The sequence below is a fragment of the Suricata suricatta genome, chromosome 12, assembly GCF_006229205.1.
Source record: "Suricata suricatta isolate VVHF042 chromosome 12, meerkat_22Aug2017_6uvM2_HiC, whole genome shotgun sequence".
NCBI lineage: Eukaryota > Metazoa > Chordata > Mammalia > Carnivora > Herpestidae > Suricata > Suricata suricatta.
In genome coordinates, this window is record NC_043711.1 from 55,029,562 (window position 1) to 55,042,983 (window position 13,422).

Below are 13,422 nucleotides of genomic sequence, written 5' to 3' on the forward strand. Positions count from 1 at the left end.
GACGCGCTGGCCCGCGGCCACGACGTGCGCTTCGCCGAGTTCCTGGCCTACCTGCTGGACCCGCGCACGCGCCGTGAGGAGCCCTTCAACGAGCACTGGGAGCGCGCGCACGCGCTCTGCCACCCGTGCCGCCTGCGCTACGACGTGGTGGGCAAGTTCGAGACGCTGGCCGAGGACGCGGCCTTCGTGCTGGACCTGGTGGGCGCGCCGGGCCTGCGCTTTCCCGCGCCGCCGCCGCGGGCCAAGGCGGCCGACGCGCGGGACCTGGCCGAGCGCCTCTTCCGGGACATCAGCCCCTTCTACCAGCGGCGCCTCTTTGACCTCTACAGGATGGATTTCCTGCTCTTCAACTACTCCGCCCCCGCCTACCTGCGGCTGCACTGAGTCCTGGCGGAGCCTGTCTGGTACAGGCCCGGAGGTGGCGGGTGGGGCCAGACGTGCGCGTCTGGTGGTCCCCGCCCCCTCCACCCCGCCGCCCCTGCCTGCTGGTGCCACCCGCCCCGGACTCCAGTCTGAGCACCACCGCTCCCGCGATTCCCTGCTTGGCCAGCTTGCCTGGCCACCTTAACTCACACAGTACGCCTGTGTGACTGCCTGTCGCTTGACGCTTGCTTTCTGACTGCTCCAGCTGGCCGGCCCTTCTCCAGACTCCTAGGCGGGGGAGCATTGAATAACTAGTCTGTTTTCATTTGAGGCCATTTTGGGGGTAAGATTTGCCCCCCCCAACCTGTCTGTGCTGCAACAGAGCAAAAATGATGGTTCGTGCGACCTCTTCGCATCCCCTTCCCTGGGAATCACAGCTCTCTCTGTGGGCTCGGTGTCAGTGGGCACGGCGCTGAAGACTGTGCTCCATTGCCTGCCACTCTGCCTACCAGGCTTCTCCTTTTACCCGGCCCCACCTTTGGTCTTCGTGTGGCCAGATCCCAGGTCTTCTGTGTGTGCCCCCAGAGCCTGGAGTGCAAAATGGTGGCCGATTTTATAGGACCTTGGTGAGCCTGGGAGCTCATGTTTTTGAAATAAATGATTTGTTAAATTCTGCTGTTTTGGAGATTTCTCTGCTTCGTGTTTCCATGTGCTCTGCTGCCTGGGGCTATTGTTGGAGCCTTAGTTTCCCTTTGGGGCCAGAAGGCCCAAGACGGCCAGGTGGTTGGAAAGATGAGATAAGTTGGAGATGGAGAGCCTGGGTTACCTTCGCGGTGGCTCACAGGTATAAAGGGCTCTTTGGGCAGCGGGATAAGGAGTCTGTCAACTGGGTCAGGGGCGTGCTGGGTTCTGGCTGGAGGGGCAACTGGGAAAACTTGGTGGAAAATCTGACCTTTCGTTCTGCGTAGGCCAAAGATCAAAGCTGCAAGCAGCTGTGTGGGGGGGGGGGGGGGGGGGGGGGGGGGGGGGGGGGGGGGGTGTGTGTATGGCGCTTGGCAATGAGGATCTACCCTTGTGGCTTTGGAAAGAAAGCCAGCCGTGGGGGTCCTCCCTAGGAAGGACTGAAAGCCCCCTTCGTCACTGGTTGAATATATAGTGTCCTTTTTTGGTTTCCTTGGATAAGAAACTTCTTTGGGAAGAACAGAGCAGGGTATGTTTGAGGTTTGAGAAACACAAAGCAGAACGCAGCTGAGATTGGACAGCCTGGAAGGGATGAGGCCAAACCTCTCTTGCAGTGCCCCCACGCCCTGTAGTGAGGGCCTGTGAGCCTGGTCACAAGCCCAGGCTGGGGGGGGATGGGTGGCTCAGTCACATTCACGCTTCAGCCTTTCCCTGTGTCGGCAGCGGATCCTCTTCCTTCCCAGACCAGTCCAGGGGTTCCTCCTTCCCAGGAGCCTGCGAGGCCTTCACGGACCCTGTGTCCACGGGCCCTGCCACAGTGGCAGCCAACCCCATGAACCTGGGGAGGGGCTGCCACTGGGGTCCCTGTGCAGCCTTGCCCCACCAGAGGATCGTGGAAAGCCCAGCGCCTCCTGTATCCTGAAGCTTGTCACATGTACGCACATTCCCTCGTGTAGGGGTTAGGGGGGCAGGACACGCCACTGCCCACCCCAAGCTGATGGCCCTTGATGCACCCCCTGCTGTGAGTGCAGGGCCCACACCCCAGGCCCCTTTCTTCCTCTCCTGCTAGTCCTGGGGAATTCATCCTGTTCCGGTGTCCTCTGACCTGCTTCCTCTCTGGCTGGCACCAGAGCAGGTCTGTCCTCACTGATCACAGGCTGACTGCCCATCCCTCGATGGCAAGATCCCAGCTGGGTCATCCGACAGCCTGAGGAAGACGGGGTCTCACCTGAACAGCTGGACAAGACAAGAGATTGCCCAGATTTTCTGTTACAGTGCAACACTGGTTCCTAAAGGGATCAAAAGCACAGACTTGGCATTTCAACGTACTGGCAACTGTCCTTTATTTCCTGGGTTTCTGTCTCTCCGAGCTGGTCAGCGCCCTCCCCTGCATGGAAGTGACTCTGGTGGGTCGGGTTACAGAGACTTGTTTAGACCAGTTTTTCATTCTGCTGTTCCTGTCTGTGGCAGGAAGAGGTTCCCTGGATTTTTTGTGGTTCCCGTATTGGTTGGTTTGTGTTTTGTTTCATTTTGTTTTTCAGTTTTAGTTTTCGGCTTTGTCCTCCAGGCAGCTTCCTGGGAGGCATATTTCCGTAATTTAAAGTTGTGCTAAAATAAATCCACTGCTCCTGTAACAACCTGCTTCATGCATTATTCAGTTTCAGAGTGGCAGCCAGCTTTGTGTGCTGGTGACAGGCTGGAAGGCCTCAGTGTGAAGGTAAGGCCCCCGGCTGTGCAGTGCTGGGTTGGGTTGCTGCGGCACCCCACTGAGGAGGGGGGCACAGCTCAGGGTGCTGCCCCTACCCCACGGGCTTGCAGCCCAGGCTCAACCCGGTGACTCCTCTTGTTCAGCAGAAGGGAGTCAGAACGGCTGCTCCACGGAGCCACTGGGGACACAGACTCCTCTCTGTTGCTGTCCCATCCGGAGACTGTAACCTGCCTGCGCATGGTCCACAAGACCAGCAACTCTGCCTCCCAAGCATTGGAATGTTGAAGACACAGGCTGTGGCGTGCCCATTCCACTTCCAGTCATGTGCCACCGGCCAGAGCCTACCACTCCTGCTGTGGCCCTGCCACAGGGGAGCCTGGGGACGATCCCCACCCCACCCTGCCCCACTCCTGCCCCACTCCTGCCCCCATCCCACTAATCATGCCCAGGTAGTATCCCAGGGGCTCCCAGCCACCCCTGCAACTCTCCTGTGGGTTCTCTCCCACCTGCTTGGCCCAGCATGGGGATGCTAGGTGTGCAGGGAGTCAGTGGCCCCAAGCAGCCCTCAGCCCAGGTCTGCTGGAAGTTGGGAGGCAAATCCTACAGCTTTTGCCCCTTGGGTGGGGTACCACTGAGGCACGCCCTGCAGGGTTCTCCCCTGGGATCCAGTGGCAGCGGGCCCAAGAGCACACCCTTTGCCAACTGTCTTGTTCCCGTGTCTATGTGGGCCGTCCTGGGATCTCTTCCCAACGAAACTGCTTGCATCCATATCCTTATCTCCATATCTGCTCTGGGGGGAGCCCAGCTAAGGACAGAGGACCAAGCAGGATTCCACTGCAGACGTGCTGTTATTTCATTGGTCCCTAGATGATATAGGCAGTTGGGCTAATTTGTGTCCGTTAGCTTATGGGGCTGCAGTGAACTTCCCGCCTGTGTGGGTGTGGTCGCAGGATAAGTTCCTGGAAGACAGACCCACACCTGTGGCCACACTGCTCACTCTGCCTGTTCCCCAGGTGGCTTCGGGTCTCTGTCGAGGTGTGCTCACGGCAGCGGGACAGTCGGGACCTGGACGGCCACACCTGAATGCTGGCAGCATGCCCCAGCCGCCCTGATATGCTGACTCAGCCCTCTGTGGTCAAACATTTAGGGGTTGCCCACTTCCCCAAGGAGACCTCTGCAATACATGCTTCTGGGTTTGTTTCCTTCTTTGAGGACGTTATGGACGTAGAAACACTCAGAACACAGCAGGCCCAACGGAGAGCTGCTTTTTTTTTTTCTATTTTAGTTATTTGTTTTTAATTTATATCCAAGTTAGTGAGCATATCGTGCAATCACGACTTCAGGAGTAGATTCCAGTGATTCATCCCCTACACGTAACACCCAGTGCTCATCCCAACAAGTGCCCTCCTCCATGTCCCTTACCCACTTAGCCCATCCCCCTCCCACAGCCCATCCAGCAACCCTCAGCGTGTTCTCTGCATTTAAGAGTCTCTTATGTTTTGTCCCCCTCCCTGCTTTTATATTATTTTTGCTTCCCTTCCCTTATGTTCATGTTTTGTTTCTTAAATTCCACATACGAGTAAAGTCTATGATATTTGTCTTTGTCTTTGACTAATTTTGCTTAGCATCATACCCTCCAGTTCCATCCACATAGTTGCAAATGGCAAGATCTCATTCTTTTTGATTACCGGTAATACCCCATTGCATATATGTACCACATCATCTTTATTTTTTTAATGTTTATTTTTGAGAGAGAGAGTGCAAGCAGGGGAGGGGCAGAGAGAGGGAGACACAGAATCCAAAGCAGGCTCCAGGCTCTGAGCTGTCAGCACAGAGCCCGACTCGAGGCTTGAACCCATGAACCATGAGATTATGACCTGAAAGAAAGTTGGACGCTTAACTGACGGAGCCACCCAGGTGCCCCTATATATCACATCTTCTTTATCCATTCATCAAGTCGATGGACATCTGAGCTCTCTCCATACTTTGGCTATTGTTGATAGTGGTGCTATAAATATTGGGGTACATGCACCCCTTCGAAACAAACAACACACCTGTATCCTTTGGATATATACCTAGTAGTACAATTGCTGGGTCGTAGGATAGTTCTATTTTTAATTTTCTGAGGAACCTCCATACTGTTTTCCAGAGTGGCTGCAACAGTGTGCATTCAGATAGCTCCTTCCTTCCTAAATATTATTTTTTTTAATTTTTAAAACATTTTTTAAAATTTATTTTTGAGAGAGAGACGGAATGCAAGTGGGAGAGGGGCAGAGAGAAAGGGAGACACAGAACCTGAAGCAGACTCCAGGCTCTGAGCTGTCAGCACAGAGCCCAACGTAGGGCTTAAACTCACAAACCATGAGATCATGACCTGAGCTGAAGTCGGACGCTTAACCGACTGAGCCCCCCAGGTGCCCCATGTTTTCTTTAGAATAACCTCCCGGGGGAGAAGCCACCGGAGACCACGCACATTTTATGACCCTGGATTTGGATGACTAGTATAAGCTATTTCTACCAACAGGACTGGCTTTGCCCACGTGCTGGAAGAGCCTTGCACGCCCTCCTGTCCCGTTTCGTAAACACTCAGGGGCCACAGCAAGACTACAAGCTGCTGGTGGTCATGCGCCATGGGACCCATCAAGAAACAGGGTGGTGCTGGCTGGTAAAGGCAGGCCTTCAGGGGCCTTCAGTCCAGTGACCGCTCTCCCCGGGCCGGGGACAGGGCTGAAGCCTCAGAGCAGCTGCATCCACAGCAAGGAATGGAAAGGAAATGTCTCTTGGGAAAAGGGTGGACACGCCATGGAGTCTTACACAGGGCTAATTAAATGATTACGTGACTCTGAGCAACACATATTACAAGCCTGTATGGCTAATTGATAAAAGGAAGCCAATGTTGTATTGTTTTGAGATACTGGTTTTCAAAGGTTAAGAGATGTGGTGACCTGGGGGAGAGGGAGCAGGCAGGGGGCAACCGGAGAAGCTGCCTCGCAGGCAGGTATGAGCATCGGTCACATGTGTCACTTCATCATTGGGCTGGACCATAGGCACAAGGCTCTGTATTCAGTGTGTATCAAGTAGGGACATAGCTGTGCACAGTGCAGGGAACCTCCTGAGATGTACACAGCCCACATGCAGGTCAGCCTGGCTTCGACCCCAACAGGAGGGGACCCTGGGGGTCTCTGCTGCCTTCTGCCACTAGACAGATGCTCCGTGGTATCCCAGGCCAGGTATAGGGAGGGAGACCCAGGGGCCTTTGCTGAGAGCCCACCCCATGGCGATCCTCCGCACTCTAGACCCCGGACACCAAGGAGCATGCAGCGAAATGGACTTCTGCCTCTTGCAGACTGGGAAGCAGCATCCCACTGTCCCCAGGGCTTGAGGAGGGGCCCCTTTACAATTCTCACTCCACTGGGGACCTCATTCCACCTTCTTTCTGGAATAGGGCCACTTGCCCACCTTACTAATGCACTCCCTGTAGCCATTTTCAGGATCCCCACACTCTCCTAGGGAGAAAGCTATAGTTAGTGTCCCCAATTTTGTTTACCTTCCCAAGGACTCCAAGGTGACTTTCTAGTCCCTCTGTAGAACAGAGCAGAGGAAACCCTTAACATCTTCCACAGATGCCCTCATACCTAGTGCTGCCATTACGAATTTCAAAACGGGTTGTATTCCATGTACTTGAAGAATTTCTAATGCACCAACCACATGTTGTTAAGTTCATGTATTAAAATCTCAGAAAATTACTAGCCCTGTCACCAAGTTCCCTGGTTTTTCTACCCAGAGATCCTGATGGTTCCCTACCAGGCACACACACACACACACACACACACACACACACACACACACACGGGAGCACATCAGACATACCTCTGTTGTGCTTTTAAAAAATTCTTAATGTGCTTTGTAGGTTTCTCCAGACCAGTTTCAAGAGCTGTTTCTCCATTTCAGGGGCTAGCTAGCATTTCAGGGTACAGCTGTGAGCCCCCTATTAGGGGATAGATAAGGGGGCTCTGATCCTTCGCTGCTTCTTATGGCCCTATAACGAATATTTTGTCCAAATATCTGTCATTATATGTGTGGGCACATCTCTGGGATAAATTCTTAGAAGTGGTAGTCGTGTTCTCACTAAGCCTCATACCAAACCCCTCGTGATTAAACATAGATGAGAAAATGAGGCTCAGAAAGCAAGAGGCTCCGCCCAAGTGGAACAGGATGTGAATGTACGATGTTTATTCACATGGCGTGGGCTCTGAGATGCTTAGCCCCTTGGAGGCTGCTCCCCTCACTAAAGTCTACCTCTTTCCAGAAGGGAGTGCTCTGCGGCTGCTGCCCAGAGCCCCAGGGACAGGGTGGCGGAGGGGGCCATGCGGGGCCGGGCTCCAGGAGAGGCCTCTGGAGGTGTGGGCAGCAGGGGTGCCTGACCCTGACCGTGGGAAGCGGTGGCTCAGTAGCTTGAATTCCCAAAGGTAGCTCAGTGGAGGTGGTGGTGGCCGTGGGTTGAAGCTGGACAGTGGTATGAAATCTGGTGCCCCCAGCCTAGGGAAGCCACACAGAACCCTGCTGGCCCAGAGACGTTGGCTAGGGCCACAACCACGTCTCTGGTCCTGGCCCAGACCTGTCCTGGGACCCCACACTGAGCCTCTGCTTCCCTCCCAACCTCCACCACGCCCCAGACATCCAAGTCAGAACTCCTGTGTGGTCAGGACTTGGTTCCCCAGGCCTGCCCAGACACTGAGTGTCATCTTCACGCCTGTCAGAAGGTGCCCCAGCATTGTGTGGCCACCTCCCCTCATTAGCATTCTCTAACAGCTACATCAGGTCTGGGCATGCTACCCTCCTGCTCCCCAGACCTCCATGGCTCCCCACTTCCCCTCAGACAAATGTTGGCATCTAGCATTCTCCCGTCTCCTAACCATACACAAAAAGGGAACTTCAAATTCATTAAGTGGGACATGAATGGGTCCCACCTCAGGACACTTGCACTTGTTTCTCACCGCCTATAGCATCTCTTCTTACAAGGTCCCTGCTTCTCACCTGGGCCCCCAAGCCCTCTTACCCTCTCCCCACATCCACTGTCTGGGTGGCGGGGGACCAGGTAGCCGCTGATGCGCCTGCATCAATGAGTGCGCACCAAGACACACCCAGACACCCTTGGAAGGCCCCCCACACCACACCGCACATACTCGGCCCCGTCACTGGGCTGCTGGCACGCACACATAATGAAGGGCTCCCCTGCCTAGTTGGTGGGGGTCATCACCCAGTGAGGGCTGAGTTTGTGAGGTGTGGTGTGAGGGGCCTTCCAAGGGTGTCTGGGTGTGTCTTGGTGTGCGTCCATAGATGCGAGTACATCGGTGGCTACGTGGTCCCCCGCCACCCTGGGAGCAGCTGCACAGAGCCCCCAAGGCTCTTCCTCTGCTTGCCTATGCCGCGTGGATGGGTGGCGCCCCACCTCAGGCCTGTCTCGCCCCCCAGTGGACAGGTCCTGCCTGCCCCGAGGGTCCTGTGCTGCTTCCTCCACCCAAGGCCTTGCTGTGGGAGGAGCCACTGGACTCTGGTGACCCCTTTCTGGGCCTCGGTTTCCTGCGCTGAGAAGTGGAGCCGTGCTGGGTCCTGAGCGTCTGCATGCAGACCTGGGGCGGGAGGCCAGCGGCTCGCGGGTGGTCAGTGGGTGGCGGTGGCCCGCACCCCAGCCATGACTTACCCTCTCACCGGAATGGATCTCGTTGGCACGAGCATCTTCTGCAGGGGCAGCCGACCCTGCAGCCAGGGGTCCGCCTTCGTGGCCTCCCAGGGCTCCGGCAGCTGCGCGCTGGGATCCGTCAGCCAGGAGAACCTGCGGGGGGCACCTGGCCGCTCTAGGTGACCAGCAGCCATGGCTGCAGGAAGAGCTCTCGCTTGCCTGGAACTTTCTATGTGCCAGGCTTCGTGGGAAGCACTTTGTCAGCATTAACCCATAGGTCAACTCAGGCATTCTATGAGACGGCCTGTTGCTCACACGTCACAGATGAGGAAGTGAAGGCAGGGAGAGGTCAAGTGACTTGCCCAAGGTCATACAGCAGAAGTTGCTGCATTTTTTTTTTCCAGGACCCATCAGTGCATTGATGGTAGGACCTGGGACAAGGCCTGCCCCACCAAACCTTTAGTAACTGCTGCTGGCTGAGGGCCCAGAGCTGCCCGCTCTGGGGGTCTCTGCTGGTTTCAGGGTGCCCTGAGGGCTTCCCAGACTGCTCCCCACCCCAGTCTGATCCCATGACACCTTTGACAGTGGGAGGTATCCTCACGCATGCTCCTCAGGGAGTCCCTGGAGGCCACTGGCCCAGAGACAAGCAGCTGGCTTGCTGGGGGCGAGGAGAGGGTACAGGACTTGGTCCTGGGGGTGCGGAGGTCTTGTACCTGTACGGAAAGGTACTGGTGAATTTTTCCTGGATTGTGGTTCTGCTCTTCTCGTCTTGGGAGCGTTTCTTGGGGTCCTTGGAGCTCATCGTGGAAGGGGTTAAACTGCGGCACACTTTTCAGTCATGGCTGGAAGGACAGGGGAGCCATCTCAGAGCAGGAGAGGTGGTGGGAAGAGCCAGTCTGGACCCGGACCAGGCACACGGTGTCCCCTCAGGACCGCAGAGGGGACAGAAGACAGGGGTCCCGCCGGCTTCTTAGGGCTGAGTGAGGGCTGGGTCATGCTGGCCCATCAGCGATGCCTGGCCTCACCACACTGCAGCCGTTATACGTGCTCTCACGTGTGAGTGTGTGTACGTGCGTGTGTATGTGCGTGTGTGTGAGTGTGTATGTGCGTGAGTGTGTTTACGTGCGTGTGTGTATGTGAGTGTGTGTACATGTGTGTGTGAGTGTGTGTACGTGCGTGTGTGTGCGTGAGTGTGTGTACATGCGTGAGTGTGTGTACGTGCGTGTGTGTTTACGTGAGTGTGTGTACGTGCGTGAGTGTGTGTACGTGCGTGTGTGTGCATCTTAGTGCAACTGTCGCTCAGGGTGGTTCTCAACTGAATGGCCCATCCGGACCCCCAACAACCCCGGATCTGCTCTCTCTAAGCTGATGGGATTTCACAAGTGTCGTAGGAATAGAATTACTCACTAGGTATCTTTGGAGCCCGGCTTCTTTCTCGCTGAGTAGTGTTAGTTTTATTTATTTTACTTTTTAATTTTTAAAATTTGTTTACTCTTTGTGTGTGAGAGAGAGAGAGCAGGGGGTGAGCAGAGAGAGAGAGAGAGAGAGAGAGAGAGAATCCCAAGCAGGTGGTCAGCTGTCAGCACAGAGCCCAATGCGGGGCTCAAACCTACAACCGTGAGATCATGCCCTGAGCTGGAATCAAGAGTCAGATGCTCAACCAACGGAGCCCCCCAGGTGCCCCAGAACTGTCTTTTTAGAGCACTCAGTACGCATGCAGGTGGGTCAGGGCTGAGAACTGCAGGGGTGAAGGCCTGACCAGTGCTATTTCCTTGGCCATCAAATCGCCCGACCCTTGTCCACCTCTGTCTGTGCTAATATACCTCCACTGTGGTCTAAACAGCCTTGCGTCGTGAACGTGTAAGCTTAGAGCTTTTGTGACAGAGCCGGCCCTGCCAGCCTGGGCTCCAGGTTTGGCCCTCGAGCAGACAGGTGGGCCCCAGTGTGGGGGGTGCAGAGACTCCTGGTGTGGAAAGACCCCCAGGAGCAGGGCTGAAATGATGGTGTCAGGCTGGGGCTCGGGACAGATGCCCCCAACGCCCCACACACGCCTTGCTCCCACCTGTGCCCGGCATTTGTGTCTGCCACTCTGCCTGAGCGTGGCTCTGTGCCAGGTGCACACACAAGGCACAAGAAGCCCAGGAGGCCACTGCCCTCAGAGGCGGCCCACGGGGGAAGGCGACACATGGGGGATGGCGGATAAATGCCCCGCTGCCTTGCCCCTCAGTGGGGCCGGCTCCACCCGCCCGAGAAACCAGTGGGCCTGGGCTGGCCTGCCCACCGTGGTGACCACATGCTATGTCTCCTCCTGTCCCCTTCTCACTCCCGGCCCCCTGCCTGCACCTCCTGTGAGCAGTTCCCAGAGTACCCGCACTTGCCGGCCTGTCCCACGTCTGCGCAGGAGAACTCAAACCAACAGTCCTCTTCTCAGCAATGCCTGGAAATGTCTGCACTTGCCAGGACCCAAGTTGGGAAGGTGAAAAGTAACCACCTGGTTTGGTGTTTCCATACACACGTGCACACACACACACACACACACACACACACACACACACACACATGCGTGAACTCAGGGCCCCCGTGGCGGCTGCGTGGCTTCCCTCCCTCACGCCACCCTGCAGCAGCGCAGAGAGCTGCCTCTGTTCCCTCATCCTCCGCTTGCCCCAGGCTGACCTTCGGGCTCTCTCCCATTTTCTGTTCACCGAAGCTACGCCCCACGTGTGGTGAAAGTCCTAGTGAAATCTGGAGCGAGGCCAAGTGACAACATGGCGTTCTTCCCAAGTCTGGGGTTCCCGGGTCCCCAGGGCTGGTGGCCCTCAGGCAAGGCGACTCCAGTGGGGATTGGATGAAATGGACCACGCTGCCCACACTGCTCCTTTCTTCCCCGGGGCTACAAGAGCTTCTGGAAACCCTGGCTGTGGGCAGAGGGCATCCTTGCCTTGGGCTGGGATGGGGGTGGGGGGTCAGTTGTGGTGCTGTCTGCTCTGATGTTATGACACACTGACCTGAGGGTCCTCAACGGGAAGTTGAATGGCCTTGCTGGATACAGACTATCCCAGCCCAAGGCCAAGCCCACCTTATCTGAGCTGAGCACCTATCCCCCCTTTCCCCCGCCCCCAGGTTGGCCTTGTCTCTGATTCTGGAAGATCAGCTGTCCCAGCAGGTCTTGGCCTGGCCCAGAAATGCCAGCAGCCCTGCCTGTGATCCTACCAGGAAGTCTTCCTGACCCCAGCAGGGGCCTCTCGAGGACTTGCCCACCTGGCAAACAGCTTGGTGCCGCTCTCCACACTAGTGCTGGCTAGTGGGGGCCTCCGTGGCCTCTGACCTCGGGCTGTGGCTGTTGTGAGGACACTGGGGTCCCTTCCATGGTCCCACCCCCACAGCCCTTTACTGTCAGCCACACCTGGGCAGCTCCCTAACCCCTGGTTGTGGCTTTTGGCCCCCCTCCTTCTGAGAAGCCAGATGAGGGACCCGGTCCAGAATAGGAGGCTCAGTGAAGTGTCTGCTAAGCTCTATGCTTGACCTGATGGAGAACAGAATATGGGCACCTCTGTTTTTCAGGTTAGGGAACTGGCGCTCTGAAAGGCTAAGCGTTTGCAAGCATCGCCACCCTCCTGGTGAGCAGGGGAAGAGGCGGGGTCTGGAGCGCCCATCACAGCCCCGACCAGCCCTGAATGGGGCCGGAAGAGGTGACCACACCAATGACGGACTCCAGGAAGCAGCTCTACCATGGGAACCCGGAGGTCTGGAGGAGGCTAGGGAAGGGACACCCTTCACATCCCCCCACACCTACCTGCAGACACACTAAGCCATGCGTGAAACCCTGCAAACTGCAGGGGCTGAGTCTGCCTCCCTCAGGGGCAGGGCAGCCCCACTGCGGAGCCCAGGGCGGGACTCCAACATCATGGCCTTCTGTCTCAAGCACATCTCCCTTCCCAAGCTGACCGGGGACTGTCCTTTCCAGCCACCCAGGCTGCCTCCCCAGTCCTGGTGGTGACGATGATCGGGGCTTGGATCAGGGCTCCCTGGCATTGCCACTGCCCAGGTGTGAGAGGGCCTATGCCCCTCCAGTCCCCAAGGCCTGTCCCAGAGCACGGAGGCAGGGCCCTGGCAACAGCACTGTCTTGATTCAGCAACATAAGAAAACTCAAACTGCGGTGCACGGAGCCTCAGGCCAGAAACAAGTGGCCAGTGAATTGTTCACACTACAGGCTACTCACGGGCTGGCTTCTGTGATGCCTGAGGGGCAGACGCTGACTACAGTCCTGACTGCCATGCTGCCACGGGAGCACTGGCCCTAGAGACCCATAAGCCAGGCCCACAGGCTCATTATGACATCAGGAGCCCTTGAAGTCACAATCAGTGACCCTCCAGCCGCTCAGCTGTGTGGTTCAGGACCTGGCCTGAAGCCCCTTGGGCTCAGAGGCTGGCTGCAGAGATGGCAGTTAGTGGGTCAGCACCAGCTGGCATTCCTGCACCCAGAACCTGGACAGACATGCACCTGAACATTCTACCTCAGGGGTCTCTCCCATGCAGGTTCTGAAAACAGAAGAGATACCCCAAAAGGAGCTAAAACCTCATGTCCATTGCAAATCTCTTTCTTGGCCAACTCTGACCTGAGCCCTACCCACAGCCCAGGAATCCCGGGGTGAGGGTTTGAGTCCAGGGTAGTGTGAGAGTTTAGGGCATGGGTCCTGAAGGTACACTGTCTGTCTCCCAGTCTGGGCCACTTGCCTTCTATGTGGCCTCAGGCAAGCATGTCAATCTCTCTGTCCTCAGCATCCCAGACTACATATGTGATTGGAAAAAACCACTCTGGTAGGGGTGTGGAGAGCAAAGTGAATGGGGCCAGGAGTAAGTGCGGGTAGACCAGGTGACCAGCAAGGGCAGCCATGCAGATGAGAGGTGGCAGTGCCTTGAAATGCGGTGGCGATGGAGAGGGAGGGAGGGGTGGACTTGAGAGATGTCCAGGAGACAAAGTCAACAC

The 13,422-nt window shown here is 56.5% G+C and overlaps 2 protein-coding genes across 6 annotated transcripts in view; one reads left to right on the plus strand and one right to left on the minus strand.

Annotated features, from left to right (window-relative positions):
- CHST13 (carbohydrate sulfotransferase 13) overlaps positions 1 to 1,039 on the plus strand; it is a 23,076-nt gene extending 22,037 nt beyond the window's left edge. The window contains exon 3 of the mRNA XM_029917904.1: positions 1 to 1,039. Coding sequence (XP_029773764.1) covers positions 1 to 384 — 384 coding nt within the window. The 3' untranslated portion in view covers positions 385 to 1,039.
- Positions 1,040 to 6,961: 5,922 nt separating this feature from the next.
- C12H3orf22 (chromosome 12 C3orf22 homolog) lies at positions 6,962 to 12,752 on the minus strand. Of its 5 annotated transcripts, none has more exons than XM_029918745.1 (5): positions 12,656 to 12,752; positions 10,804 to 10,882; positions 9,149 to 9,277; positions 8,457 to 8,588; positions 6,962 to 7,312 (listed from the first exon to the last, which is right to left on the minus strand). In XM_029918745.1, exons 3-5 carry the CDS (start codon positions 9,235 to 9,237, stop codon positions 7,048 to 7,050), a joined length of 486 nt encoding a protein of 161 aa, XP_029774605.1. In that variant the 5' UTR covers positions 9,238 to 9,277; positions 10,804 to 10,882; positions 12,656 to 12,752; the 3' UTR covers positions 6,962 to 7,047. The 5 variants fall into 5 exon arrangements, with proteins under 5 accessions (XP_029774605.1, XP_029774607.1, XP_029774606.1 ...); XM_029918747.1 differs by having other exon boundaries at positions 10,804 to 10,887; positions 12,656 to 12,737; XM_029918746.1 differs by lacking the exon at positions 12,656 to 12,752 and adding an exon at positions 11,109 to 11,169.
- Between the last annotated feature and the right edge of the window lie 670 nt (positions 12,753 to 13,422).

Bases quoted from the DNA above. Each gene is read 5' to 3' on its own strand.
- C12H3orf22 (XM_029918744.1), bottom strand. From the start codon at position 9,237: ATGAGCTCCAAGGACCCCAAGAAACGCTCCCAAGACGAGAAGAGCAGA. The intron at 8,589-9,148 runs GTACAAGACCTC...TGCCCCCCGCAG, and splicing joins ACCAGTACCTTTCCGTACAG to GTTCTCCTGGCTGACGGATC. The intron at 7,313-8,456 runs GTAAGTCATGGC...CTGGGCCAGCAG, and splicing joins AGATCCATTCCGGTGAGAGG to GGTTCTGTGTGGCTTCCCTA.